This window comes from Tripterygium wilfordii, chromosome 3 (genome assembly GCF_013401445.1).
Source record: "Tripterygium wilfordii isolate XIE 37 chromosome 3, ASM1340144v1, whole genome shotgun sequence".
Taxonomy (NCBI): domain Eukaryota; kingdom Viridiplantae; phylum Streptophyta; class Magnoliopsida; order Celastrales; family Celastraceae; genus Tripterygium; species Tripterygium wilfordii.
In genome coordinates this window covers 8,483,518-8,509,443 of record NC_052234.1, presented here as the reverse complement: position 1 = coordinate 8,509,443, position 25,926 = coordinate 8,483,518, and the positions used below count along the sequence as shown (strand labels likewise).

The 25,926-nt window shown below is 35.9% G+C and overlaps 4 protein-coding genes and 1 pseudogene across 6 annotated transcripts; 3 read left to right on the top strand and 2 right to left on the bottom strand.

Moving 5' to 3' along the window:
- The first annotated feature begins 1,910 nt into the window (after positions 1 to 1,910).
- Positions 1,911 to 4,712, top strand: LOC119994983 (alpha-crystallin domain-containing protein 22.3). 2 transcript variants are annotated; one of them, XM_038841328.1, is made up of 3 exons: positions 1,911 to 2,048; positions 3,449 to 3,807; positions 4,254 to 4,712. In XM_038841328.1, exons 1-3 carry the CDS (start codon positions 2,032 to 2,034, stop codon positions 4,484 to 4,486), a joined length of 609 nt encoding a protein of 202 aa, XP_038697256.1. In that variant the 5' UTR covers positions 1,911 to 2,031; the 3' UTR covers positions 4,487 to 4,712. The 2 variants fall into 2 exon arrangements, with proteins under 2 accessions (XP_038697256.1, XP_038697257.1); XM_038841329.1 differs by lacking the exon at positions 1,911 to 2,048 and adding an exon at positions 3,072 to 3,096.
- A 669-nt stretch (positions 4,713 to 5,381) lies between these two features.
- LOC119994981 (receptor protein kinase-like protein ZAR1) lies at positions 5,382 to 7,981 on the bottom strand. Its single transcript, XM_038841325.1, has 2 exons — positions 6,313 to 7,981; positions 5,382 to 6,202 (listed from the first exon to the last, which is right to left on the bottom strand). Exons 1-2 carry the CDS (start codon positions 7,781 to 7,783, stop codon positions 5,568 to 5,570), a joined length of 2,106 nt encoding a protein of 701 aa, XP_038697253.1. The 5' UTR covers positions 7,784 to 7,981; the 3' UTR covers positions 5,382 to 5,567.
- A 514-nt stretch (positions 7,982 to 8,495) lies between these two features.
- On the bottom strand, positions 8,496 to 11,022 carry LOC119994982 (protein PLASTID MOVEMENT IMPAIRED 2). 2 transcript variants are annotated; one of them, XM_038841326.1, is made up of 3 exons: positions 10,887 to 11,022; positions 10,556 to 10,689; positions 8,496 to 10,338 (listed from the first exon to the last, which is right to left on the bottom strand). In XM_038841326.1, exons 2-3 carry the CDS (start codon positions 10,679 to 10,681, stop codon positions 8,626 to 8,628), a joined length of 1,839 nt encoding a protein of 612 aa, XP_038697254.1. In that variant the 5' UTR covers positions 10,682 to 10,689; positions 10,887 to 11,022; the 3' UTR covers positions 8,496 to 8,625. The 2 variants fall into 2 exon arrangements, with proteins under 2 accessions (XP_038697254.1, XP_038697255.1); XM_038841327.1 differs by lacking the exon at positions 10,887 to 11,022 and having other exon boundaries at positions 10,556 to 10,871.
- Positions 11,023 to 12,032: 1,010 nt separating this feature from the next.
- On the top strand, positions 12,033 to 19,916 carry LOC119994572 (annotated as a pseudogene).
- Positions 19,917 to 21,636: 1,720 nt separating this feature from the next.
- LOC119995077 (non-specific lipid-transfer protein 2-like) lies at positions 21,637 to 22,277 on the top strand. Its single transcript, XM_038841450.1, has one exon. The coding sequence runs from the start codon at positions 21,713 to 21,715 to the stop codon at positions 22,007 to 22,009; it is 297 nt and encodes a 98-aa protein (XP_038697378.1). The 5' UTR covers positions 21,637 to 21,712; the 3' UTR covers positions 22,010 to 22,277.
- Positions 22,278 to 25,926: the final 3,649 nt, after the last annotated feature.

Genomic DNA, 25,926 nt, shown 5'->3' with positions numbered 1-25,926 from the left:
GAATGCCCTTGACTCGAGTGAATGAATGTTGAATTAGTTTTATCGATACTTGAATGAACTCTTTATTTATAGGGATTGAGGTCATGTCTTTATGAAACAATCATGGATCTTCAAAATAGAGTAAATACAATAATCTTTCATAATATGGAGCTAATTTTTAATTTCGGGCCTAAAATATAATGGCTTCAAACTGGCCACGAGAATTACACACCAACACACCACAGGAAGCTAACAAGATTCTGATGATCACATCGTATGCATATTAATGGAAATACATACAATAATATATCAAAAATAAACTGAGAAAGGAACAGGAGTTTTATGACCTCCAGATTCTGGATTCTGTTTGATGATCATCAAATCAAGATATAAATCTTTAAGCTTATCCCACAGCTTCAATGTCGACGAAGAAGACCTGACCGCACAAGCCCTTCTTGATTCTGACCTACCTCCATTTCCAAACCTTGTCACTCTTATCTTCTTCTTCCGGATTTTTACTCCACCAAGCTTTTGGTGCCTTGCTCTCCGCCACAATTTCCTTAATATTTCAGAAACTGAGTCCATGGCCCTTAATTTGCAGCTTTGAATAATGAATGCTTGTGTTACTTTATGTACGTGCATATATATATATATAGGACCAGGGTGAGTCAATATTACATGGAAACAAATCCTGTTACATCTACAATTCTATGCTATACTATTTAAGGTCATGACTATAGTTTTCTAACTTTTTTTATTTTTTATTTTTTTGGGTAATATTTAAAATTATTGGATTTCTTTCACTAATTAGTGATTTGTGCCTTAATAAATGTTTGATTTTTTTTCCTAAAAAATCAATGTGTAAGGTGCGAAGATTCTCTAGTGCGAACGTCCGTGAACATAGTATGCATCGAAAAAGTGAGAAGTGAACTTCTTGTTGGATCCATTGATTTGGGTATTAGTGCTTCAAACAAAAAACAGAGTATGTAAGAACAACTCCAATAAATAATGTATACTGGAATGGAAAATCATAACCGTCAATTTACATAATCATTTTTAATTTTTATCATTTCAACAAAGTACTTATCAGAGTTTGTAAACAAGTAAACAACTATCGAGAAAGACAAACGTCCTAGTAATTGGGGTGTACGGACGAAAATTAAAGTGTATGTGATAGACTCCACATACACTTTAAATGATGTCCATACACCTTACCATCGAAGATCACTAAGACATCTAGCACTGCTAAATTAATATAGTTCCCTAATATACACACCCATAGCGGAGGAGACTGAATTTGTTTATTTTCGAGTGATTAAAAGTGAGTTAGTTAATCTAGAAAGCATTGTTGGAATAAAGAATTTTTAAACTTATAAATGAATATGTAAACCACTTTTGAAATATGTATATATAGTATACATTTGGAAACTTATTTTACATCTCATTGTTGCACTTGCTCTAAACAATGCTATGCAATATATTATTATTTTAGATATCACAGAGAAATATGTTTGTGGAGAGATAAATTCTCAAGTGCATAATATATAAAGTTACGGAGATCCACATGTGAGCAATGTTATATATGTATATATAAGAATTCTCTTATGTGAATTTAAAGTGTGAAACTTAAAATGTGAACCATTTTTTAAAGGTATGAATAAGTTAAATGACAAGTGGAGCTATATATAAACAATGGTTTATAGCACATTACACCTATTTTACCCCAAACCATGTAATAAATTCATTGATTTTAAACACACAAACACAACTTTTCATTGGGGTATCAAACATTTTTCATATATATATTCTTTTAAATTCTCGTAAGGTCCTAAAGGGAGTTTGTAAAATAAGGTCTTAATTTTTAAAATTCATTTTTAAAGTCTAAAATATTTTTTAAAAATCTTGAAAAAAAATATTTATGTTTTGATCGGTATTACGAATATACATTTTTCATACATATACATTGATACCAACCGTAGGGCCCCCACCTTAAAACCTTGAAGACTAGCCGCTTCGACCCGAATACGCAATTGCTCCGGCGACACGATTGCAATGGTTTCTCCGACCAGGTACGTGAGAATATATATGCGCCCCTATGTATATGCTTATGCGAAGTTAAACCCTTTTTTCAGTTCTTGATGTGGGACTTCAAGCTGATGAATTTGAGACCTTTCGGATTCAATTTGGAAAGTTTGAACATATGAAATGGTTAGAATGGGAGGTGGGCAGCTACCAATTGGGGATTTTTCTCTAGCTTGTGGAAGCATAATAAATGTGTGTCGAAATTGGGTTTAGAAGTTTAATTGCAAAAATTTCAGACCTTTAAAGATTGATTGCAATGTGTGAGATTTGGGAACTAGGGTTTTGGATAGATTATAGTGGTTTGTGTTCTTAGGGGCATGGAGGATATGTACGAGTCGGAGCCATGGAAATTGTTTATAAACTCCTAAAATACGACAGCAATTATTTTTTGTTTCTTGCTCCCTGTGCTATTTCCACCTACACCATATCCATAAAGAAGTCTTTGTGGAGTCTATAAATTACTTTACTGTCTTTCTATATCAAGGCAAACAATACACCAGAGTTGCAAGTTAATCAGCTTTCTCTTTATCTATTTGATATTAGTTCCTAGAGTTGCTCTTTGATACTTATGACATGCAAAGTTCCATCTCAAGCATGTTAGGCAGTATTCTAGTTAATATCGTAAGTCTTGTTGTCCAAAAACTTATGTAACCTGATTCTTATATGTTTGTACGACACATTTTGACAAGGTTTGACAAGCCCCGATTACCCTATAGGTTATTTTTAGGATGAATTACTTCTGGTTTTGTGCTATGAGCTGTTGACAGTTTTTGTTGCAACCCTATTAGTTTTTTTATAGCATAAATTTATTATGGTATGTATTAACTTTTGGGTAATTTATAGCTTTTGGGACGCAAGTCACGCAATACAATTGGGAACCTGTATGATATGCGCTTTAACAACTCAAAAGTAAAAGTTCAAACCCCGTGCTAATCCAATGCCTATTTATTGTAACAGAATGGCCTCCCTTTAGGACAGCATTCTTGTATAGAGGTGATTAACATTGGTGGAGATGCGGATGTAAATGATGGCTAGGTTAAGATGACTATTTTCTGCATAGAATCAGTGAAAAACTTGTTATCCTAAATTTCTTGTCATCTCTGTGTTGTTTTTGACAATCCTAGATTTAGATTTCATCCCCCCCCCCGGGTCTGTATATTCGTTACTTTTTTTTTTTTGAACTCAGCCTTCCACCATAAATTATTTCATATGTTGATTGAGAATGTTCTTCTGTTGAGTGAGCCCTATCCATTCATGTATTCAATATTTATTTGGTAATTCATATTACAGTAGGAAAGTAGATATAATTCATTTTACATTTGGTTTTCTGTCTTGTGTGCGCGTTTATAGACTTTTTGTGTGCCAACTGCAATATTATGAATTTTAGGTCATCTGCCACATTTGGGAAAGCAAGTGAAAGTAATGGGGCAATTCCGATCAATTCCCAGCAACGCGTTCTTTCTGTGGCACCTCTTCGAAGCATACCATATGTTGGTCCATCTGTGCCCTCTTCCCCACTAAGAAACCCTGAAGCCAAGCCTGTAGAGGAATTTGGGCCGGCTATTATATTTATGCCTTCTCACTCCAGGGAGGACAACATTTTAGCTTCCGCCAAAACCGGATTTTCGGTAACCGGGAGTGCAGCTTTGGGGAAGGCGGGGCTGACTATGGGATTGGTTGACATTGCTGAAAGCAGTGATTCATACTTATTTCGTGTCTCACTTCCGGGTGTAGCTATGGATGATAGTAAGTCTTAAACTAGTTACTTAATGCTCGATTCGTTTCTATATCCATGACGATTGTACTTGTTGATTTTAGTGCCCATATGGCAAATATTATTCTGATCATAATTATTTCACTGATTCTCCAACTTATAAACTGCTTATCAAAAATATCTTCAAGTCAACATGCAGTCTATTTCCCCACATGTTCAAATGGGCCTAAACATTTTCATTTGGTTTTGTAAGTCACTTTCAATTAGTTCGCTCTCATGCCTATTGTCATTTGGATTCTGCAATCAATGTTATTGACTTCAATTGTCCTACATGTTTGTGTTTTTGTAGTGGGGATCAATCTGTTCGTAATGGGCTAGGAATATCGAAGTTAAAATTATCTTGTAATATGTGGCCCATTCTCTTTTGATAACAAAAATTGGATAGTGAATATGACTATTCACTTCTTTTCGATTACAGAGGATTTCAGTTGTGACATCAGACCTGACGGAAAGATAACGATTAAGGGAGTGACAAATACAGGGGAGAAGACAGTGCGCAAGAACTCTCAAGTATTCAAGATGCTTACTCAAAATCTATCCCCACCAGGTCATTTCTCTATTGTTTTCCATCTACCCGTTCCAGTCGATCCACAACAATGTCAAGGTGCTGGGGCCAACGGGATACTCCAGTGTATTGTGAAGAAAAAGTGATTAAACACTCGAAAAATTGTAATTTGTCAATATATCAGTTTGTTTTGATTCCCGCAGATGACATGTTCCCAGTAGGAAAAGGAGGCAGAGAACAATTTTCAGGCTGAACAGCAGACGTAGGGTTGATTGCCTATGCTTTTGCAGAAAACTAAACTTTGTATTGTTAATCTTACCTTTATGTTATGGTATTATTTGAATCAATCTAAGATATTTGGCTTTCCTTTAATCCAATATCTAAGATGTTTGACTGGTTATTCACATGTGTGTATTCATATTTGCGACTCAAAATCTATTGTCCTGCAAGGCGCCCCTTTGTTGATCCTGAGTCTCATTCCCATATATAGGTCAATTCTTTTATTTGGTTAGAATCCATCCGAATGTTCCTGTTAATTGTTATAGCTTCCCAGGTATCTTATAAGGAAACTGCTGACTGTAGTAATGAGCTGGACGATGACCCTCGCATCGCGAGCCCAGATATACAAGTCTCAGCCTCCACCTCCACCTCCGGTAGTGCCACAGGTAAATTATTATCAAAGGCTTTAGCACAGCTGCATACTGACAACATCAAGCAACAGATAAGAGCATCACAGCCACGGTGAGTTCGTTTCTAAATAAGTGACAGTTTTGATAGACAAGTTTTCATTACTTTAGACTTATTGGTTTCTCCCTTTGTTGGTGATATATGCAATAGATATAAAAAAAATTCAGTTTTTATTTTGACTACATCTTGTTTTGCTTATGCTTCTGAGTTCTGATGTTATTTTGACTAAAAGGATTGAAATTACACACCAAGAGTTTCATAGAATTATTTTGTGCACGGAAAGTGAGTTTTATTAGTTCAATTAGCAAATAATTTCAGGTGCTTGGAGCCTTGGTGCCAAATGAAAGGGGAAGATATAAAACCATGTACAATACTAGAGAGGAACTGTATATTGTTTAGTTGCCAATGACAGAAGAAATTAGAGAATTTCAAAAGAAGGGATTTGGATCTGGCCACATAATGACACAGTAGTCTTCAAGTCACTTCATTAATTACCATGAATCTTCAGTCACGATAGTAGCTTAGCCCTGGTTAAGCGGATTAGGCTAGTCTGTCCAAATAGTCACTCACATACTTGATGGAAGGCCTCTTATCAGGGTTCTTATGAACGCAGGCTAGAGCAATTTTAATGATAAGAAATACTTCATTTTCTATCTCCAGGTTTCTAGTCAAGAAGGGATCCAATACAGCTGAGAGTGGCTTCCCAACGTCGATGCTCAGCTGAATCCATCGAACTATATCCATTTTGAGAGAACCCATTTGAACCATTGGCGACTTCCCTGAAATCAACTCTAGTATAACAACTCCATATGAGTAAACATCCCATTTTTGTGAGGGCTTTGTGACTTTCGAGGCCTCGGGAGCTTGATAATAAGATCTGGTACTGGACAAATTTGCTGTGGTGAAATGGTAAGGGGAACTTTGTTGTGGTGTAACTGGTGTTGTTTGTTCTGTCAGGTACTCTTCAGATATGTTAACAAGTTGACCAATTCCAAAATCTGAGATGCAGGGTTCCATGTTCTCTCTTAGTAGAACATTGGTAGGCTTCAGACTTCCATGGATATACCTCTTTGGACTGAATTCATGAAGAAAAGCCAAGCCTTTCGCCATTCCTTTAATGATTCTTAGACGGACAGGCCATGGAAGAGGTTTATAGGATACAATTCCAGCTTTTCCTGATTACAAGAATCAGGATAGTGTTATCTGCTGCTGGGAATCTATAACAAGGAAGTATGAACCAAAAGAAAGAAAACATTTTTCTTCTGACGGAGAAAGCAAAACGTACCATGAATTGCAGTGGCAAGATCTCCATTTGGTATGTAGTCATAGATGAGCAACTTCTCATCAACAGACCAGCAATAAGCTCGGAGGCTGACAATATTTGGATGCCTAACCTTTCCGATTGCTTCGACTTCAGTTTGGAACTCCTTAAACCTCTGGGAGCCTCCATCTCCTAATCTTCTTACTGCCACAGTTATTCCATTTGCAAGGGCAACTCTATAGAGAATCCCAATGCCACTCTTACCAAGAAGAAATGCGGACGCTCTCAGAAGGTTCTCGAGATCAAAATCGATATTTGAGTCTAATGGAATGAAACCATAATTCTCAGGATTCTCTGAGAGAGTCTCCAGGTAATCTTTTCTGAAACAGGAAATCTCATTCTTGATAGTGAGAGTCTCTTTACAGTTGCAGCCGCCACCACCGTGTTTGAGGCCTTTACAGGTCCATACCTTTTTGTACCAGTAAGTGAACACCAGTCCCATAAGGCATATTCCAGCTACGGCAAAAACAATAGTTATAGTCATGACACTTGAGTAGCTGCTACCTTTCCCACTCCTGACAGAGTTGGTACCTGAACTCAGAGATGGGTCTTGAGCCAAGGATTGATCATTTCCATCTTGAGTGCTTGAAGAACATGGAACTTTCAAGGGAGTTCCACATAGCAGAGGGTTGCCAATAAAAGCTGTTGGTCCTGAATTCAATAGCACAGCATTTACTGGTATGGAGCCACTGAGATTGTTGTAACTGAGATCAATATAAAGCGTCTCAGGAAGGCTTCCGAGGCTTGGAGGAATGGAACCATTGAAGGAATTATGAGAAAGATCTAGTGTTCCTTGCAAGCTTGACAAATTACCTATGCTACTGGGGATTGATCCACTTAATATGTTGAAGGACAGATTGAGGTTTTGAAGGGAAATCAAGTCGATTCCGAACCTAACTGGGAGAGAGCCATAGAAAGTGTTCCTACTAAGAACAAGTGACTTTAATCTCATACATTGACCCAAAGATGAAGGTATGGAGCCATTGAATGAGTTATTGGAAAGATCTAATATTTGCAGGTAATTGAGGGTCCCTATCTCTGGAGGTACAGGACCAGAAAATGAATTTCCTGAAAGGACTAAGCTTTGCAACCCTTTTGCATTGAAGAGCTCAGATGGCAAGCCTCCATATAAATTGTTATTCCTGAGATTGACATGGCGAAGTGCGACAAGTGTCCCGAGAGCAGGGTGAAGAAACCCGGAAAGCATCTTGTTTGGAATTCTGAGAGAAATAACCTTTTCTTCTTTACATGTAACTCCATTCCAAGAACATGGATTCGCATCCGAAGAGTTCCAGTTGTCAAGAGACCAATCTTGGTAGCCTCCTACGGCTTCTTTGAATGACAGGAGAGCGAAACCTTCATCATTCAGTGAAACCACAAGAACACTACTACTGTGACACAAGAAGAAAGCAAGAAAGACTAAATGTAGAGCCATCCCTAAGTGAGAAAAAGAAGTACAAGCTTTGAGAGTAAGAGGCGATCTGGTAGTCTAGTGGAGATAACTGCAAATTTATCTGTGTGTGTTTCTTCTTCCTTCATTGACACGCTCCAAGTAGCTTCACTAGTGGAGTCATATGATAAAGCCTAAGCCATGCATTGCTTTCATTAAAAGAAAAGTCTTTAGTTTTAGAATCATTAGTCTCATCTCCTGCTTTTATTATTCAATAGCCTATTTAGCATGCTTTTATGATAGTCACTAAAGTGAAAGAAAAAAGTGATTTAAGTTCTGTTAGGATATGTCATGATCAGGTTGAAATATGGGGTTGGTCTTTCAATCCAGTTCTAGCGTAATTGGAGGCGATGTTTGGTGCATAAAATTGCCATTGAATGTGGAGGATTAGTTTGGTAAGGGTTGTTTGACTGTATTATTATGAATCCACTGCTCAGAGTCAAGCAAGTAGTTTGCTTTTTGTGGCTTTTTCAATGTGACTGGTGGAGAAAAGTTGCATTGAAGGATTTGAGGAAGCTAAAATGATTTAAGAATGGGTTGACTGAGATCAAGAATCCATGGAAGATGGAAGATGGAACTCAAGGTATGATACCATGCTACAGATAAAACATATGAACATAATCCATGAAGCTTGAAAAGCATAAGCCATATCAGACAATATACTGGAGATGGAATTTTTTGTCAATGAGAAAGGGAGAAGAAAAAACAACACAATCTTTACATGTATAGGACACCCACAAACGCTCTATCTGCAATTTATGTTTCATTTGTCAATGTCTAACGCAATCAAAACAGAGAAACTTGGAAGCTCATGGAGACCAATGTCATTACTGATCCTTGAGTGTTTTTCCTGCAAAGAACCTGCCAAAGTTTGGCATTGGCCTTTTCCTCTCCCTAATGGTGAAAGAGGTTGATCGAGACATTCGAATTGCCGGTGAGGCAGACTTTCGGAACTTGGCTCGTAGGGATGGAGTTAGATTTCCATTCCCTTTCATGGATTTTCTAGGCGATGTAAATGGCATATTCTCAACTTCAACATTTTTTTCAGTTTTCTTTCTCCAGTTGTTTAATTCTCCCTTTACTATTGTGTGTGCCAAAAGTGACTTTTCAGTTCTATATACCTCATGCTGTTCCTCTACTGTCGTCTCTTTGATTTCTCTTTGATCCATTTCAATCTTCATAAGCTTCTCCTTCTCACTAGCCTTCAGAGCTTCAATCCATGCGTGAGCTGCTGCAACCTTTTTATCCGCAATTTCTTCAGCCTCAACTGCACGACCAATTAAGTACTTGTATTCAAACTTTGAGATTGTGATTGAGGAACTATGTTGGGTTGCAGAGGCTCTAACTCTTTTGGTTCTTTCAATGAGATTCTTTAGATCCTCAAGAGCTAAGGCCTCTGATGTTTTAACTGCTTCAAGTTCTTGCGTTGCACCATCCAATCTTGCCTCAGTTAACTCTATTTCTGACTCAGTTAGCAGTATTTCTGCCTTGATTGCTGCAGTTTCTTCAGCAATTAGTTCCTTTTCTTTCTTTGCTGCTGCTGCTTCTGTCTTTAACTGTTCGAGAGTGTCGGACAGATTAGATACAATGGATTTAGCCTTTCCCTCAGCAGCAGACACAGCTTCCAGTTTGGATTTCATTCTAAGCAGCTTTGAGTTGAGCTTCTGAATAGTTGATTCCATCTTCTCTTCTTTCTTCTTCGACAGTGCTACTTCTTCTGTGACATGTTGCAGTTCATTTCTTATGATATCCATAGATCCCATGAATTGAAATCCTTCTTCTCTAATGGAATCCAACTCTTTCTTTGCTGCCTCTAGCTCTTCAGTTATTGACATTAACAAAGATGAACCTTCAGATTCCCTAAAGCTAACTGTTCTTCGGATCTCTTTCATGTCCATCTCTTTGATTTGTCTTAGTTCATTCTGCAACAAATCAATGTCGCTCATTGTAACAGCCAGTCTGTTTTCAAGATCCTTCGAGGCTTCAATCTCTTCAATGGCATCATACATTTTCTTCCTGGTTTCCTCCATTGCGAACAAGAATTCACGGGCTTCCTTTTCTCTTAGAGCATCAATCTCTCCATATTCTTTTGCAGCCTCAATCCGAGCCAACTCCACAATAACATGCTCCTCATTCACCTCCTCAATCTCCTTCCTTAGGGCCTCCACGGAGGTTGAAACCAATGAAATTTTTGATCTCGAGGACTCAATTTCCTTCTCTGCACACTTTTTATCTCCCAAAACAATTGCCATATCCAGCTTAAGTTTACTAAGTTCTTGTTTCACAAACTCCAATTCCCTCATCACTCCTGCATACTGATCAATCTCCGCACTCTTCTTCTGCATCTCGACACCTCTTCTACGCGCTTCAACACTTGTGTTTGTCTCCTCAATCAATGAAGAGAGTGTCTTCACTGTCTTCTTTGCATTAGACAGCTCCAATTCTGCCTCTACTTTCTCCGACTCTGCAGCATTTCTCCTCTCCTTGAACCGCGACATATCTCTCCGCGCCCTGTGGAGCTCTCTTGATTCTGACGGTGACTGCTCAATTAAACAAAAAAAGTGAGCAACCAATAAATCACAAATAGGGTTCTTTTTGCCTAAAACTTCAACAATCCGAGAAGGGTTTCAATAATTCTTTGTGAAACAAACCCAAAATTGTTTTCTTCTTAATCAACGAACACAATTGGGTTCTGTTTGTCTAAAACATAGAAATCAAACAAGGGTTTGTGCAGTAATTGAGTATGAACAATCTAACCTCAGAGAAACCCAATTGGGATTTCTTCATTGAAGGACTACCTTCAAGAATCCTCCCTCCATACATATTAGTGGTTGCCTTCACTTTCCCAATCCTCCTCCTGTCATCAAACTCTTTCCCATCCATACTGAAACCTGAAACCCAAAAGGGTCATATATATATATATATATATATAATTATACACACTCGAGGCTTCAAAGCAGAATAATTTTAGACGTTTCTTTCTACTAAAATTATACACACAACACAAAAACAATGTCTTCTAATCACCACTTCCTTTCTTGTCAATTTACGTATAGAAAAGTGAAAGAAAATGAGATTGCGAAGATACCCAGAAGACAGAAATGGTTGTTTTTTTGGGTAAAGGTTTGCTACAATTAATGCTTCTGAATTCTGTCTGCAAATGTGAAGATTGTGGACCTTAAGATTCATTGCTAAGACTTGCCCAAGAAAATATGCAGTAAAAAACGGCAGCTATGACTTGGAGGTGTCGCCAGCCTTGAGCACCATTTATTCATTTGAAAATATTACTATATAATAAATTTATAAATTCATTAACTTTCAAGTGGCATTTTTTTTTTAATTTTTTATCTTGATTGGTATAGACATATACTTAAGAGGGGCTCTTAAGTGTTTGTCCTAGAAATAATTAAATTTTCTTTCGACGTTGAAAGACAAGAAAGAGAAACAACAAGAAGATTTTTATAAAAATGGAATTCATGCTTTTGTGATCGACAACTACAACATACAAAGTTATTATTTGAATATTTGATATGAATTTAAACTCAGACCATCGATTCGCGTATAGAGTATCGATGGTTGTCTACCAAGTTGTTGATGCCAAAGTTGATTGGTTTGTGTGGAAAGACTCCTAGATTCATTGGGGCAGTTTTTGTGTGTTCTCTCCTTTCAAAGTACCCTATACAAAAATAGTGCATACTAGAAACTTTTTCAGAGAAATAATTTTATTTGTATTATACATAATTTAATTGGTTTTTTTTATTGGTGCTTGTATATATATATTTTTAAATTTTTTTCATAAATTAAAGTTATTTTATAAAAGAAAGGGACATGATGCAAATGTTACGATAATTCCAATAACAATTTAATTTTGTTTTTTAAAAGATAATTGACAACACAAGAATTGAGATCAAGACATGAATTGAAAACATTATATACTATTTTTAATTTATTTACTGCATAAATAGGGAAATGCATATGCAAGACACACGTGGAGACATCAATGGCAAATGAGCTGCCACGTATTTAGGTTCCATTCCACACAGCTCAACAGAAAATGTTCATATAAGATAAACAATTCCAGGAATTTTTATTTTTTAGAAATAAAAATTACTGGGCTACAAGTCCAGCTAATGATCGATCAAATGGGCCGCTTTTTAGCCTAATGGGCCGGCTGGGTAATATTCAGGCTTTAAGCCACTTTAGTACTGTAGCACCCCACTTTTCTTTCAAACACTGGAGCTTCAATCGAAGGCCAGTAGGCCACGTCGGATTGCAGGTTCAGAGTTCAGTGTCTGGAAGAGAAACTCGAAGACCGATCAGTAGATCCAAACGAGAAGGCGAAGGAAGGAAAGCATTGCCCGTCAATGAGGTTAACGTGAAGCGGTGAAGAGGTTAACGTGAAGCGGTGAAGGAAAGGAGCGGAAAATGAATGTGGAGAGGTCTTCGCTCTGTAATTGGGCGGTGAATTTCCTATTAGAGGAGAACTACTTACTTACGGCGTTCGAGCTGCTACACGAGCTCCTTGACGATGGTAGGGACGATCAGGCCATTCGCCTCAAGGAATTCTTCTTCGATCCTTCTCAATTCCCGCCTGATCAGATCTTGCTCTTCAATTCTCTCCGAGGTACCCTTCTCCATCTCTCTTATTAACTCTGTCGCTGCGTACCTATACAATTATTTTTCTGTATCTATGTGTTTCTGTTGGCTTATGTCAGGTTTCTGCGAAAACGCGGGAAAATTGTCAGTTATTTGGTTCCCTGGTTGAGTTTGGACCGCTTCATTTTTGTTTTTAGTTGATTAGATACTTGTTGAATCCAAGGATTCTATCTTTTTGGTTGTTTTCAATGTGAACTCATGCGATATGAGGTAAATCGGTAGAGTCAATCATCTGCTCTAATTACTTTGTAATTGTAATTGTAAAGAGATTAGTTGCTACTCGAATTGCTGCTGTGCTTCAACAATGCATCTTCAATTTGAATTGAACAACTGCGATTGATACTTGTTTACTTTCCCTATTATTCTGGAGAACATTGGTGGATCCACAGAGTTTACTTGAAGAGAAAGATGCCTTAGGAGATAAGTTAGCACTTACTGAATATGACCTTCGTTTGGCACGAGAGGACATTGAAAGATTGAAGGATGAACTGCAGAAGAGAGTAGATTTTCCACCAGACATTTTAAAAGGTATAATTCCATTTCTACCTAACTGCCAAAGTCTATGATTTTCTTTTTGCATACTTAGCTTCTTGTATGGAAAATTTTGTGTTACACCACTATGCTTATTTTCTTGGTTGGTGGAGCCTTTTGTTTAGCTGTATTGTATGTGAGAGAATTTGGAGAAGCAATTGTTTAACGTGTATGCTGTATTCAAGAACCTAATCAACTCAACATGTAATTGCAACCATTTTCAGGGATTGTAAATTCCTATCTCTGCCATTTCACTTATTGGTATGCAACTGTTTCTTGAAAATCACCAACACAACTGCTGATTTACTTACCAAGTTCCTGTTCGTACAATGGTTTTATGGTTTCATAAGTTGTTTTTATTTTTTTTTTCATTATTCATCTTTTTTTAAAAATTTTGAATCTGATTGCAGAGTCAAACGAAAACGAGCCTTTAAATCACGGACCTGATGTCTTGCTGAAAAAGAGGGATATGTCATTCTCCGACTTGGACCCCTTGAAGGATACTGAACGTAGAAATCTTAACTGTGCTGTAAAGGAATATTTGCTAATAGCAGGATACCGTCTTACTGCTATGACATTCTACGAAGAAGTATGTCATTCTTTAAATGCATGATATTGTTCTCCCCAAAACCACAAAAAATAAAGAAGAAAGTTTTTTTTTTTTTTTTTGTACTAGCGTATCCCACCGGTTTTATGTGACTGAAACTGTTTCACATGCATAGCCATCTTCAAAACTTCAGCCTTCCTCTTGATTAAACTGGAAGAAGGTGGTGGACGGTTATAATCAACTGAATGTATTTGAGAATTATGTACTGGTTAGATAAGTAATTATGGTCCATAAATTCTATCTTTCTATAGACTGAGGACTAAGGTAGTTCCAGAAGTTGTCAATGGAGCGAAATGATTGTCCATGGATTAACCTGTTCCATGATTTTTGGTTTTGAATTAAGTTTTGACCTAGTTTATGTCAATAGAACTTATATCTGTTAGGTTTTTGCATTTTTCCCAATCTGCTCAGATTTCTTTTTAAATATGTAATGAATAAATAGTGAGTTGCATATAAGTTCTATATTTAAATGGAATTTCTATTCTCGTCTGTTCATTGTAGCAAGGTCAACTCAGATTTTAGTTTCTTAATTTTTCAATGCATCATTCTGTTTGCACATTAAACTCTTCAGAAGAACGTCATCTCCAATATGGAGTGGATATGTATGTGTGATGGTGAGTGGTCACATTGTGTGTGACTTACTGTATGCTGCTGTCTTAACAATTTCACATCAGGTTACAGATCAGAATTTAGATGTTTGGCTGAACACACCTGCATGCTTTCCAGATGCCTTACGCCATTATTATTATCAATACCTTTCATCAACTTCAGAGGCTGCTGAGGTATGGTGGTCCTTGTTGATGGGTTATATGTATATATATATACTCTTCTCTTTTTTTTCTTTTTTTCTTTTTTTTTTCTATGTCGATGACCAGCATATGATTATAAATTTATAATTTATTGTCAAGTTCTATTGCTATTTGATATTTGGTATGGAAACTAAGGATTTCCCATCCAATTCTGCTATCTAAGTGAAGAAGAGTTTTCCAAATGGGATAAGATTGTAATTTGATATGATCAGGGGTAGCATATTTATAAAATGAGATTCAGTGCTATTTCTATTTATAGCTTCTATCTTTGACATTTTTTTCCTCAACTGTTCATTATCAAATGCTACTTCATATGTTGCAGGAGAAAATTGCCATGCTTCGAGAAAATGAGTCACTACTAAAAGCAAATGAGAGGCTAAGTCATGAAAAAATGAGCTTGCGGAAGAGCAAAGACTTGGTTGACAATCAAGTTCTTCTACTGACTAAATCCTTAGAAGGCCTTCAGAGGGATCTCAAGGACAGGGAGAATTTGGTATTTTTCTTTTAATGCTCTGCATCTTTTGATGGACCTGTCCTAGTAGTATTCCATGACACAATGCTTTTTTTTTTTTCTCTTTTTCTAATTAATTTGAAGATACAAGAATTGAAGCAGTCACTAGAGCATTGGAGAAAGGAACTTAATGATTGCAGAGCTGAAATCACTTCACTGAAAATGCACATTGAAGGATAACATTCTGGACGAAATATTGCAGATAGTGATGTCGATCCTGTTCAATCGCAGTCCTTAGAGATCTACAAAGAAGACATCAAAGATTTGCAGATGGAAATAGAAAGATTGAAGGCTGCAACTACCACTACATCTGAATCACTAGATTCCATTAGGCCTGAGAAAGAGTCGATGCAAACTGAAGAGAAAGTTGTTGAGATAGATGAAGATACGACTGTAAAATCTGATCCCACTGATGGGGGGGAAGTGATAGGCAACCAAGATCCTCCGTCACTTGTGGCGCCAACTTTGGATGATAACAATAAAAAGCCTAGGGAAATGTCAGAGGAGTCGTTGACATGTCCCTTTAACAGAAGTGATGCTTTCTCCAAACAAATTGCCGAGCCACCATCAGAAGACGCTGGATTTCATCTTAAATCCAGCAACTTAAGTGGTGAAGCTGCTTCTGAGAACACTGTGAGTTCATACTCGCACGTAGAATAATATGTACTTTCTCATAGAGATAAATCTTGGTGTTTGTTCTTTTTCTTGAGGGCTCTTAGGTGGGGCTTCTGTGGTCTATTTGAACATTGAGGTCCCATAATGGGCCTTCCTTATCATACTGTTGTTTTGTAAGAAGAATTAAAGACTTTCAAACCTTGGTTCCCTATCGCTTCACAAATCACAACCATTTGCTTGCTATTGTGGAAATTTCGTTATATGGTATGTCTGAATGTAATTCTACTTTGACAGGCTTTAGGAACCATTCAAATCCTTGCTGATGCTCTACCCAAGATTGTTCCATATATTCTGATTAATCATCGGGAGGTTTGGTTCTCACTAAAGTTCTTAGTCAATCCTTCACATTTTATCAAGGTTTCTTTAACACTGTTGCTAGTGTATACCAGGAGCTTCTTCCCCTGATGATGTGTGCGATTGAGCACCATCCAGATAGCACCATACGAGATTCCTTGACACACACATTATTTAATTTGATCAAACGTCCAGATGAACAGCAACGGCGAATCATAATGGATGTAAGTTTCTTCTTGGATTACATCATTTTTAAGGTAGCTGCAAGGATTAAGCTAATGTTGCAAATTTCTTTCAGGCATGTGTTTCCCTTGCTAAGAATGTAGGAGAGATGAGAAAAGAAACAGAGTTGCTTCCTCAATGCTGGGAACAAGTGAGTTTAAGCTTCTAGTATGTAGGGGACCTCCTTTCCATCAACCCCCACCCTGTGTCCCGACCCTCTCCTTGGAAGTTACTTAAGTGCCTTACATACATTTTCTTTTTGTGAAATTTAGATATACCACATGTATGAAGAGCGTAGGCTACTCGTTGCTCAATCATGTGGAGAGCTTGCAGAATTTGTTCGGCCTGAGATCCGGGATTCGCTTATTTTGTCTATTGTGCAACAACTAATAGACGATTCTGCAACTGTTGTCCGAGAGGCTGCTGCTCGTAATCTGGCTTTATTGCTTCCACTCTTTCCGAACGTGGACAAATATTTCAAGGTCAGCCTCACTAAATATGCTTCGAGGCAATCATGGAGAAGAATTCTGACTTGACAGAATTGCTACAATGTAAGCTCTAGAACAGGTTGATGAGACATGGGCTAGGGAATGAAGCCTTTAGCCCTTACCACAATATGATGGCAGAGAATAACGATAATAATTAAAAAAAGAACAAAATATAATACCATAAAGTTTCTTCAATGCCTCTCACTCTCTCTCTTGATAGGTTGAAGAATTAATGTTCCAGTTGGTCTGGGACCCCCTCTGGAATTGTGGTGGAAAGTATGCTGAAAGACCTACTTCCTGCAGTTATTAATTGGGGAGACAAATTAGACCATATTTTGAGAGAGCTACTCTCAAATGCCTTAAGCTTTGCTCAGATATATGTTTGTTTCTTTTCATATTTCCATTGATTTTCTTGCCTGTTATTGTCCGTTGCCTCTATTGGGATACCTTTTCTTCTCTAACCTGTTACTATTGGATAGCGTGCTCCACCTCTTTCTGGAGTTGAAGGATCTATGGAGTCACATCTACGTGTTCTAGGGGAACGAGAGCGCTGGAATATTGATGTTTTGTTGAGGATGCTGGCAGAGCTGCTTCCTTTCGTGTACCAGAAAGCAATCCAGACATGCCCCGTATCTTCTTTTTGAGATTCAAAGGATGTATTATTGTCTCGCTCATTGCTAGATTTGTTTGCAAGGTGTGCCCTGTAGCTTTTAGATATATAATAGGAGTTTAAACTAGGAGTCCCTTTTTTCAAGTTGATAATTCCTTCGCAATATCTGAGCCATGGATGTGGTCATATTTGCTTCTAAGGGATTTTAATATTTCGTTAGGGAACGTGTTGAATGGCCTGCATTTGAATGGGTGCATGCCAAGTGCTTTCCTGATTTGATACAGCTGGCATGCTTTTTGCCACAGAAGGAAGATAATTTAAGAAACCAAATTACAAAGGTGTATTCTGCTTGAAATTGATTCTTTATGGTGCTTGCAGTTTCATCGTTTATCTGTATGATAAAAAAATGCTGCTCTTTTATTCATTGCTAAAGCGGATAATGTTTTTGCAGTTTTTGTTGGCTGTAACTGAACTTTTTGGGGAAGCCTATTTGACACACATAATGCTGTCTGTATTCTTGATAGCGGTTGGGGATGAAGCTGACGTGACTTTTTTAGCTTCATCCATCCATCCAAGGATCAAATGTAATTTATTCTTTTATTCTGAGAACTTCTTTCATATTATTCCATTTTTAATTATTTTTGCTTCCTTGCAGGTTTGAGACCAAGAACTACAATGGGTGAGAGACTTGCTACCTTGTGCGTCCTGCCACTTCTCTTGGCAGGTGTTTTAGGTGCTCCAAGCAAGCACGAAGAATTAGCCGCATACTTACGAAAGCTGCTAGTAGAGGGAACAGTGCAAGATAATCAGGCAACCATGCACAATGCTGAGATTGTTAATTCCATCCGTTCGCTTTGGTCTGTTATTACTGATATTTATTTCAATAATGATATGAAAATTATTTGCTTCACTTATGATGGGCTTCTTAAATAATGCAGTACATTCGAAGAACATCATGGTTTAATGTTCAATATATTGTGGGAAATGGTTGTTAGCACCAACATGGATATGAAAATTATTACGGCCAATCTTTTGAAAGTCATTGTAAGTTGCCTTTTCCTGTGCCATGCCATTTCTCAGTACATCCAAGAAGAATAATTAATTTGAAAACAATTTTTTTATAGGTTTCATACATTGATGCAAAAGTTGCTTCTACTCATGTCTTGCCTGCCTTGGTTACTCTTGGCTCTGACCAAAATCTGACTGTGAAGTATGCCAGTATAGATGCTTTCCAAACACACTCTTAGGTTCTGATTAGTTTTAGGAATCTTAAAGCATAAGTATCCATGTCTAAACTTGTGAAATTTCGACATTTTGCAGATTGTGGATAAGATACGTGTCCAAATGGATGCTTTTCTTGAAGATGGATCCCATGAAGCAACTATTGCAGTGGTCCGTGCCCAGGTGGTAGCAGTTCCACATACAACAGAGAGACTCAGAGATTATATCCTTTTACGTTCTTGAGAAAATCATTTACAGATCTTTTAATTCCTGTTCTAATTTTCTTATTTATTTAGTGGGTGAAGTTCAAGTATTGCATTTGTGCTTTAACAGTATTCTGTTTTCTGAGTCAATTTGTTTGTTCATCTGTTTCTTCAACATGATTGTACATCTGTTGTCCAAGATTTTCCAATTTACAGCGACTCCAATCTCTGCAAACAATGTGATGCGTCGTCGTGAGAGAGCTAATGCATTCTGTGAAGCAATTCGTGCTCTTGATGCCACAGCTTAGCCACATCTATTGACCTATTGTTCATACATATACAAAGTTATATGCACAGATATGCAATTATTTTGCATCTTTATTCTTGGATATACTACAATCTCTGGAAATGGAAGTTGGGCAGATTGTGAATTGCTCATTGATATGAATGGTTCATATGAAAAAAATGGGAGCTGGGATGGATATTTATATTAAATCTCAGATAACATTTTGTTAAGAGTTTATCTATGGTGGGAAGGTCCTTTTTTTTCTTTTGGCTTGAAATGGTAAAAGGCTTTTGAGTTTCTTTATTTTTTTTTCTTTAGTGACTGTACTTAAGTTCCTATAATACTTCCAACGTTTAATTTATACTTTGACGATGATAATCATCGAGCTTTGTCCTGCGATTTGATGCTCAGTCTTGTTTGTGCTTGTCAGATCTTTCAGCAGACAGTGTCCGGGACTACCTCCTACCTGCAATACAAAACCTGTTAAAAGACCCAGATGCTCTAGATCCTGCACATAAAGAAGCTCTCGAAATAATTCTGAAGGAACGGTCTGGTGGAACTTTTGAGGCCATAAGCAAAGTAATGGGAGCACACCTTGGACTTGCTTCATCTGTGAGCAGTTTCTTTGGCGAAGGTGGGCTTTTGGGGAAGAAAGAAAGTGCAGATGCCCCGCCCCCACCACTGGAGCCAGTTGAGTCACCTAAACATGTGCCACCCCCACCAGCGGAGGACACAAGATTTAGACGAATAATGCGAGGAAATTTCACAGATATGCTTAGAGGCAAAACAACAAAGGGCGAAGATGAAACTCCCCAGAACCAATGATATTCAAATAATTGTGTTTGTGTGTTTACTTTTGTTCCTTCTTATGTGATATCCAATTTTGTCTTCTTTTTTTTTACACTTTTTGCAAGGAGTCTTTTTTTTTAATTTATTAAATGAACACTGAAATATTCATTTGGTTACTTCCAAATAATAAATGAGAGATAAAATATTGATTGTGCATTATTTATTGTTGATATTCAACAAGATGAGTGCTATATGCACCCATGTTTTATTAAGTGTACCTAAAAATCTTGTCAAAATGTCCAATCTTAAGACACCTCATTGACCCTATCACATAGCCTCCAAGCCCTTCATTCTTCTCCTGCTCTATTCATCTTCATCTATTAGAGAGTTTCAATAGAGGAAGAAGAAGAGAGGAGCAGATTGTGTTTTTTTGAAAAAAAACATGAAAATGTGTGCATGATATAATGTTATGTTTTTAATTGGGATGCGTTAAATTTGAGGTGTATTTTTTTTTATTGTTGGTATTTAACAATTTTGTAGTTGATGTAGTCCACTATTCGATGTTATTACTTTGTCTGTTGTCTGAACACGTATCTCAAATCAATTTATATTTGTTGTTTTGATCAGTAACACTGTTTGTTAGCGCGTGGGGCCGCCTATTCTTTTGAATTCACGTTCCGATGGATCCCAATCACATATAATACTAGTTTCCTTCCAGCCAAAGCAAGCGTGGTGGCATCTTTTCTCCAATTATGATTGAATGCGCTGTTTCCTGTATTTATTTCCATCAACGACAGTATTACATATCCCTATCAAATTCAATTATAATCTATCATAATATATAATTAGACAACGTAATAATGAAGTCAATGTAATAATATAATTTAATGTAATTAGATAATATTTTAATAACGTAACTTAATGTAATTAGATAACATAATACCGTTATAATTGGTTATGAAAGAAATTGTTAGGTATACATCAATATTCCACTTCAATGAATGGAGATAGCATTGCCACCCACTTGATATGCAACTACACTTCAACTTAATTATGGAAGTTATGTAAAAAGTAAACTAATTAGCACATCAATCTTAATGACTGATGGGTAGGGTCGTGCCCAGGATTGATTGGATTAATGAATGGAGTGAAACATGACCTAAATAACTGGGTAAATTTCAAAGTAAATGGTGTTGATTCTAAATCAGCCAAATGAAGACTTGACTTTTAACGCGGGGGAGGGACGTATCTTTAAATAATTGGGGGATCTCTATTCAACCATCAACAAAAGACTACCTCACCAGTCTGGTCCAGCCATTGAAAAAGAGGTACGAATTACTATTAAGACTTGCAATTTTCTATATTCTTGGTCTTTTGGTCCAAAATCAGATCTCAATGACTTCTAAGACTTGTCTGCATGTACAAGTCTTTCGTCCCGGTAATTGGGATTCACTGTGAGGTCAATAACTTTTTTACATTCAATTCTCATTTTGGATTCGTATTTTTTTAACATCGTAAAATAAATTTTCAAGGAGGTTGGCCCCGAACCTAACCACTTATTTGTTCTCCAATTCTATATTCCTATCCTAGGTCTGCCCCCTGTTCTTCTGGATGGTTAGTTATCACGGTCCCGGTTCGAACCCGGGCTCAGACATTTTTGACAAGTGGTCATACTATTTTCTTATTTTTAATAATTAAATGTTGTGAGGTCATTCTCATGTACATAAAATATCTGAAATTAGGTTGAATTCACTGCTAGAAATATGCATTCAATTAAAATCAAAACCCATTAAGGTTTGGTATATAGCCATTAAATGGTGGGACACATATTGGCCCACCATTAGACACTACCCAGCAAATCTCAGTCGAAACTCGTTAAGTACGTTCCTTCTTCTATATAAATTCATTGAGTTAGCAAACCCAAATTCATTAAGTTCCTTCTTCTTCTACCTTGCCCTCCATATCAAATCAGTTTCACCAAACATTTTCTTTCAACAAACTTTGATCGGAGAATGAAGAAGGTCTCTAGCCATAATGTTGTTTCTCTTGGCCTACTGATGGTGGTGATAATGTTAGCAACCCAAATTAACGTCTCACAGGCAGTGACTTGCAACCCATCTGAGCTGAGCTCCTGTGCCCCGGCGATTGCTTCCGGGGCGGCACCGTCCAGTACATGCTGCAGCAAGGTGAGGGAGCAGAGGCCATGCCTTTGTGGGTACCTCAAGAACCCCAATCTCAGGCAGTTTGTTAATTCTCCCAATGCTAGAAAGGTTTCTAGATCCTGTGGGGTCCCATTCCCTAACTGTTAAACCCACCCAATATATATATACATACTATATATATATATATATATAGTATGGTGTGTGTTTTGGGTTTTAATTAGATATATAAAGTCTATTGAATAAGATCCTGTGATGTTAGTCATCATCATGCATGGGATGTGTAGTCCATGTTTCAGTCTATTGTAATTCAGTCATGGCTTTATGTCTGTTTTAGGATATGCTGAATGGATTGTTGTAGAACCTGTGTTTGGCTTGAGATTAATTAATAATAAACCGACTATTTAATCTTGTTTTATTCTGAATATATATATATATATATATATATATTTATTATCGGTGTATGAGTTGACAAAATTATAAATATTATAAAACAAGATAAAATAAAGAGACAGAATTTTATAGTGGTTCAGTCTTATGAGACCTACATCCATGTAGACGGATTTTTATTATTGAAGTTGTGATTTAAGATGTACAATGGAATCCCTCTTTATAGGGAATATATTAAAAAAAATCATCTCTAAAATATAAGTGATACGATAACAATTCATGATTGTATTTTATTTCTAACACTAATCAACCTCCTATAAAAAATATAAAATATATTTGATTCATAAATCAAAAAGAAATTAAGGAATTTCATCTATATACACATGCATATCTAATTAAATAATTTCATATTTGATCAAAGCATGGAAAGATTTCCGTGTTCCCTTTTAGTTCATCACCGGTAATTACCATCTTAATTGTAATATTTGGTATCATCTTAATTAATTATAACATTTGGTATTAGATATAGTGATGATTGATGGGGCAACAATTAGATTAATTAATTGGAACAATAGTTTAATTCGAGGGAATAATTTAATTTGAAGTTATTGGTGGAATGAAAAGAGTGTACCCCACTAAACCAAGTGCTCCATTTATTTATTTTTTTTATGAACCAAGTGCTCCTATTTTACTATGTACTTATTTGTTACAATCACTTGCTAAAGGATTCTCTTATGAGATCCTAACTTTTAGGGTCCAAATATTTTTGCTTAAATTTAAAAAAATATATTTGTTTACTGATTAGTCTTACGAACCTAACGATATATTTTTTGTTCAACACAAAAATCAAATTCAACATGAAAAGTCCATTTAGATTTTCTCTTAAATTCCAAAAGATAATTTTATAATGAACCACTAATAAGTCCTAATTTTTTTTTCTTTATGTTGGAATTTAATCAGCAAGAAATAAATTCGGACTTGATGACTCACTTACCACAAAATTCGGGGTTGGTCTGGAACTGTACTTGTCCGTCTTCAACATCAACAGATTTCAACAAAAGCTGCTTCATTATTCACGTTACCCTCTTTTTTTGTCCTCTTCAATTTTTGTCGCTCGATCAAGACATTGAAAATGGCTTGTAACAAGCGGTCAATAACAGCACCCACCAAGTCTTGGTCATTTAGCACATTTATGAAGTCATATATATTGACTATTTGACTCACCCGGCCCACCGAACATCTATATATATATATATTCTTACATTTAATATTTTAAAGTTTCTGCAAACGAGTCATTGGTTGAGTGACAATGACTTTACATGTCTCTGACTGAGGTCATGGGCTCTATTCTCACATTCTCCGAATATTTACAAGGAGGTGTGTGGGTTTCGTCTGCCCCTGCGTGGGTTTGATTTGTGCCTCCTACGTGGGGCCTGTTGACACCTATACTTTCATAGGCTTGATCTGGTGGTGTGTCGTATATTGTGTTTGTACTTGTACTCAAAACAAAAAAAAAAATATTTTAAAGTTTCTATAATTTTTTAAACTTTTTTTTTTAAGGGTTGGACTATATATGCCTTTAGAGTATGATATAGTCATATTTATAAGGAAGTCTTTTCATATTAATTTTACTATTTTTAAGTTTCGATTAATTTGGAAAATAACTTGTGACTTTTAAGCCTGTTAAATGTACGTGTTAAGTAAAGTGACTCATATTAGAAGAGTTACTCTACATGAGAGCTCTAGAAAAGGGGAAGTTTGTAAGATCACTGTTCGTTTCTGTCAATATATTAGTCTGGGGTATAATTATATTTTTTGAGTATCCAGATAGCTTGCTATAAAGTGAAAACCCTAACTCAATTGTACATAATGGATTTCTCCGCGAACGTGGGCACTCTTACTGAACTACATAAAATTTCGTATTTTTCTTTTTTCTCTCTGTTTGATTGATGTTTGTTTTGCTCTATTATCCGTGTTGTCTATGAAGGTTCTATTTTTAACAAAATGTATGCTAATTTGTAGCAGAAGCTTTAATCATTTTATTATTCATTAACTTTAGGCTTAGCTCGTTATATTTAAACTATAGTCGTTAATTTTCAATGTATTATGTTAGTTGCTCAATTGTGCTCTATATATACTCTAAAAGCAATGTCTTATATGAGATGTTTTCTAATTTAAACATATATGTCCTTAAAAATATATATCAAAATTTTATCTAAAAAGCTATTAGATCCTAACTTTATACGAATTACCGACTTAACAAAAAAGGAAAAAACAAAAATTAAAATAGGGAAAAAAATACAAAATAAACATACATGAAAATATAAAAAGATATAATAATTTTTATTAAAAAAAGAATAATTTTTATTAAAAAAAGAATATTTTTTTACCAAATTAAATAATGAAATTAAATCACCATTAACAAAGTTTAATTATATTCTAAAAATTAGGAGTTTTCACTAAAACTTCTAATAAAAAAAATAAATCATAGAATTTATTATCCATTACAACCATTAATGTTCCATAATACTTACACTAGTCACATAACTTATGTTATGTACAAATTGTTTTAATTTTTAACTTTTTTAAACTTTAAAAATAATCCTTTTTTAAAAAAATTTAATGAAAAGCAAAAAAGAAAGGAGAAAAATCAACTCAATCAATTTGAAGTTTTGAACATGATTTCTTGTGTTAAGCGGGCTAGAGGCCCATAAAAAGAAAAAATGGGCCTACAGGCCCAAAATGTTTCAAGCTTTTAAGAGATTAATTAAAATGGGTTTTCTTTTCTTCTTTTTTTTCTATGATTTAAATGATTTAAATATTTATTAGTTTATCCAGTGTGCATGCTGAAGAGTAAGGGCAAATGCAATAAGAAACAATTTACTGGGCCAACATTTTTGTTGCCCCGGTCCCACCTCTATTACACAAAAAGTCAAGTCAAACACGTATTCTAATACAGCCACATCAGCAAAACACAAATTTCTATACACTTTTTCTTCCCACACACTTTCTCTTTCCACCCAACCCAACAACATTCTATTCCTCCATATTATCCACAACAAAACTACACCAAAACATTAAATATCAATACATCCACATCAGCAAAACAATTATCCCAATACAGCCACATAAGCAAAACACATTTTACAATACAGCCACATCAGCAAAAGACAACATCTTTGTTGGCCCAATACCACTTCACCATTGCATTTGCCCTAATGGCCATGGGTTTTCATCTCATAAAAAATTATTATAATATTTGATATCTTTATTTTTTATAATTTTAGATGACTATATAACTTTTTTTTCTCATTTCGAAGTGTGCCCGTTGGTTTTTCTTCCTCTCTTTTATCTAAATCAAATATTTAATTTTCCTAATTCAAATATTATAATTTTTTAGAGAGTCAATTATTGTTAGCTTAATTTATAAAAAAGAAGTTAGCAATTTACTTTGATTGAAATACTCAAATACCCTATGGTTAATTTTTTTTCTTCTCTTTTTCATTTTCTCTAATTCAACAAAATCATATCCTATTTTGGATAATTGAAATAAAAGCTCCCGTCATTTTTTATTTTAGAAAATTAATTTAAAGATAACATGCATCAAAAGCATAATACATGTCAAACAAAATAACTAGTTTAGTCTTCAACCCGGTGCAATTCACACGTTTTTATAC

Bases quoted from the DNA above. Each gene is read 5' to 3' on its own strand.
- LOC119994983 (XM_038841328.1), top strand. The intron at 3,808-4,253 runs GTAAGTCTTAAA...TTTCGATTACAG, and splicing joins GGGTGTAGCTATGGATGATA to AGGATTTCAGTTGTGACATC.
- LOC119994981 (XM_038841325.1), bottom strand. From the start codon at position 7,783: ATGGCTCTACATTTAGTCTTTCTTGCTTTCTTCTTGTGTCACAGTAGT. The intron at 6,203-6,312 runs GTACGTTTTGCT...TCTTGTAATCAG, and splicing joins TCTTGCCACTGCAATTCATG to GAAAAGCTGGAATTGTATCC.
- LOC119994982 (XM_038841326.1), bottom strand. From the start codon at position 10,681: ATGGATGGGAAAGAGTTTGATGACAGGAGGAGGATTGGGAAAGTGAAG. The intron at 10,339-10,555 runs GTTAGATTGTTC...TTAATTGAGCAG, and splicing joins CCCAATTGGGTTTCTCTGAG to TCACCGTCAGAATCAAGAGA.
- LOC119995077 (XM_038841450.1), top strand. From the start codon at position 21,713: ATGAAGAAGGTCTCTAGCCATAATGTTGTTTCTCTTGGCCTACTGATG.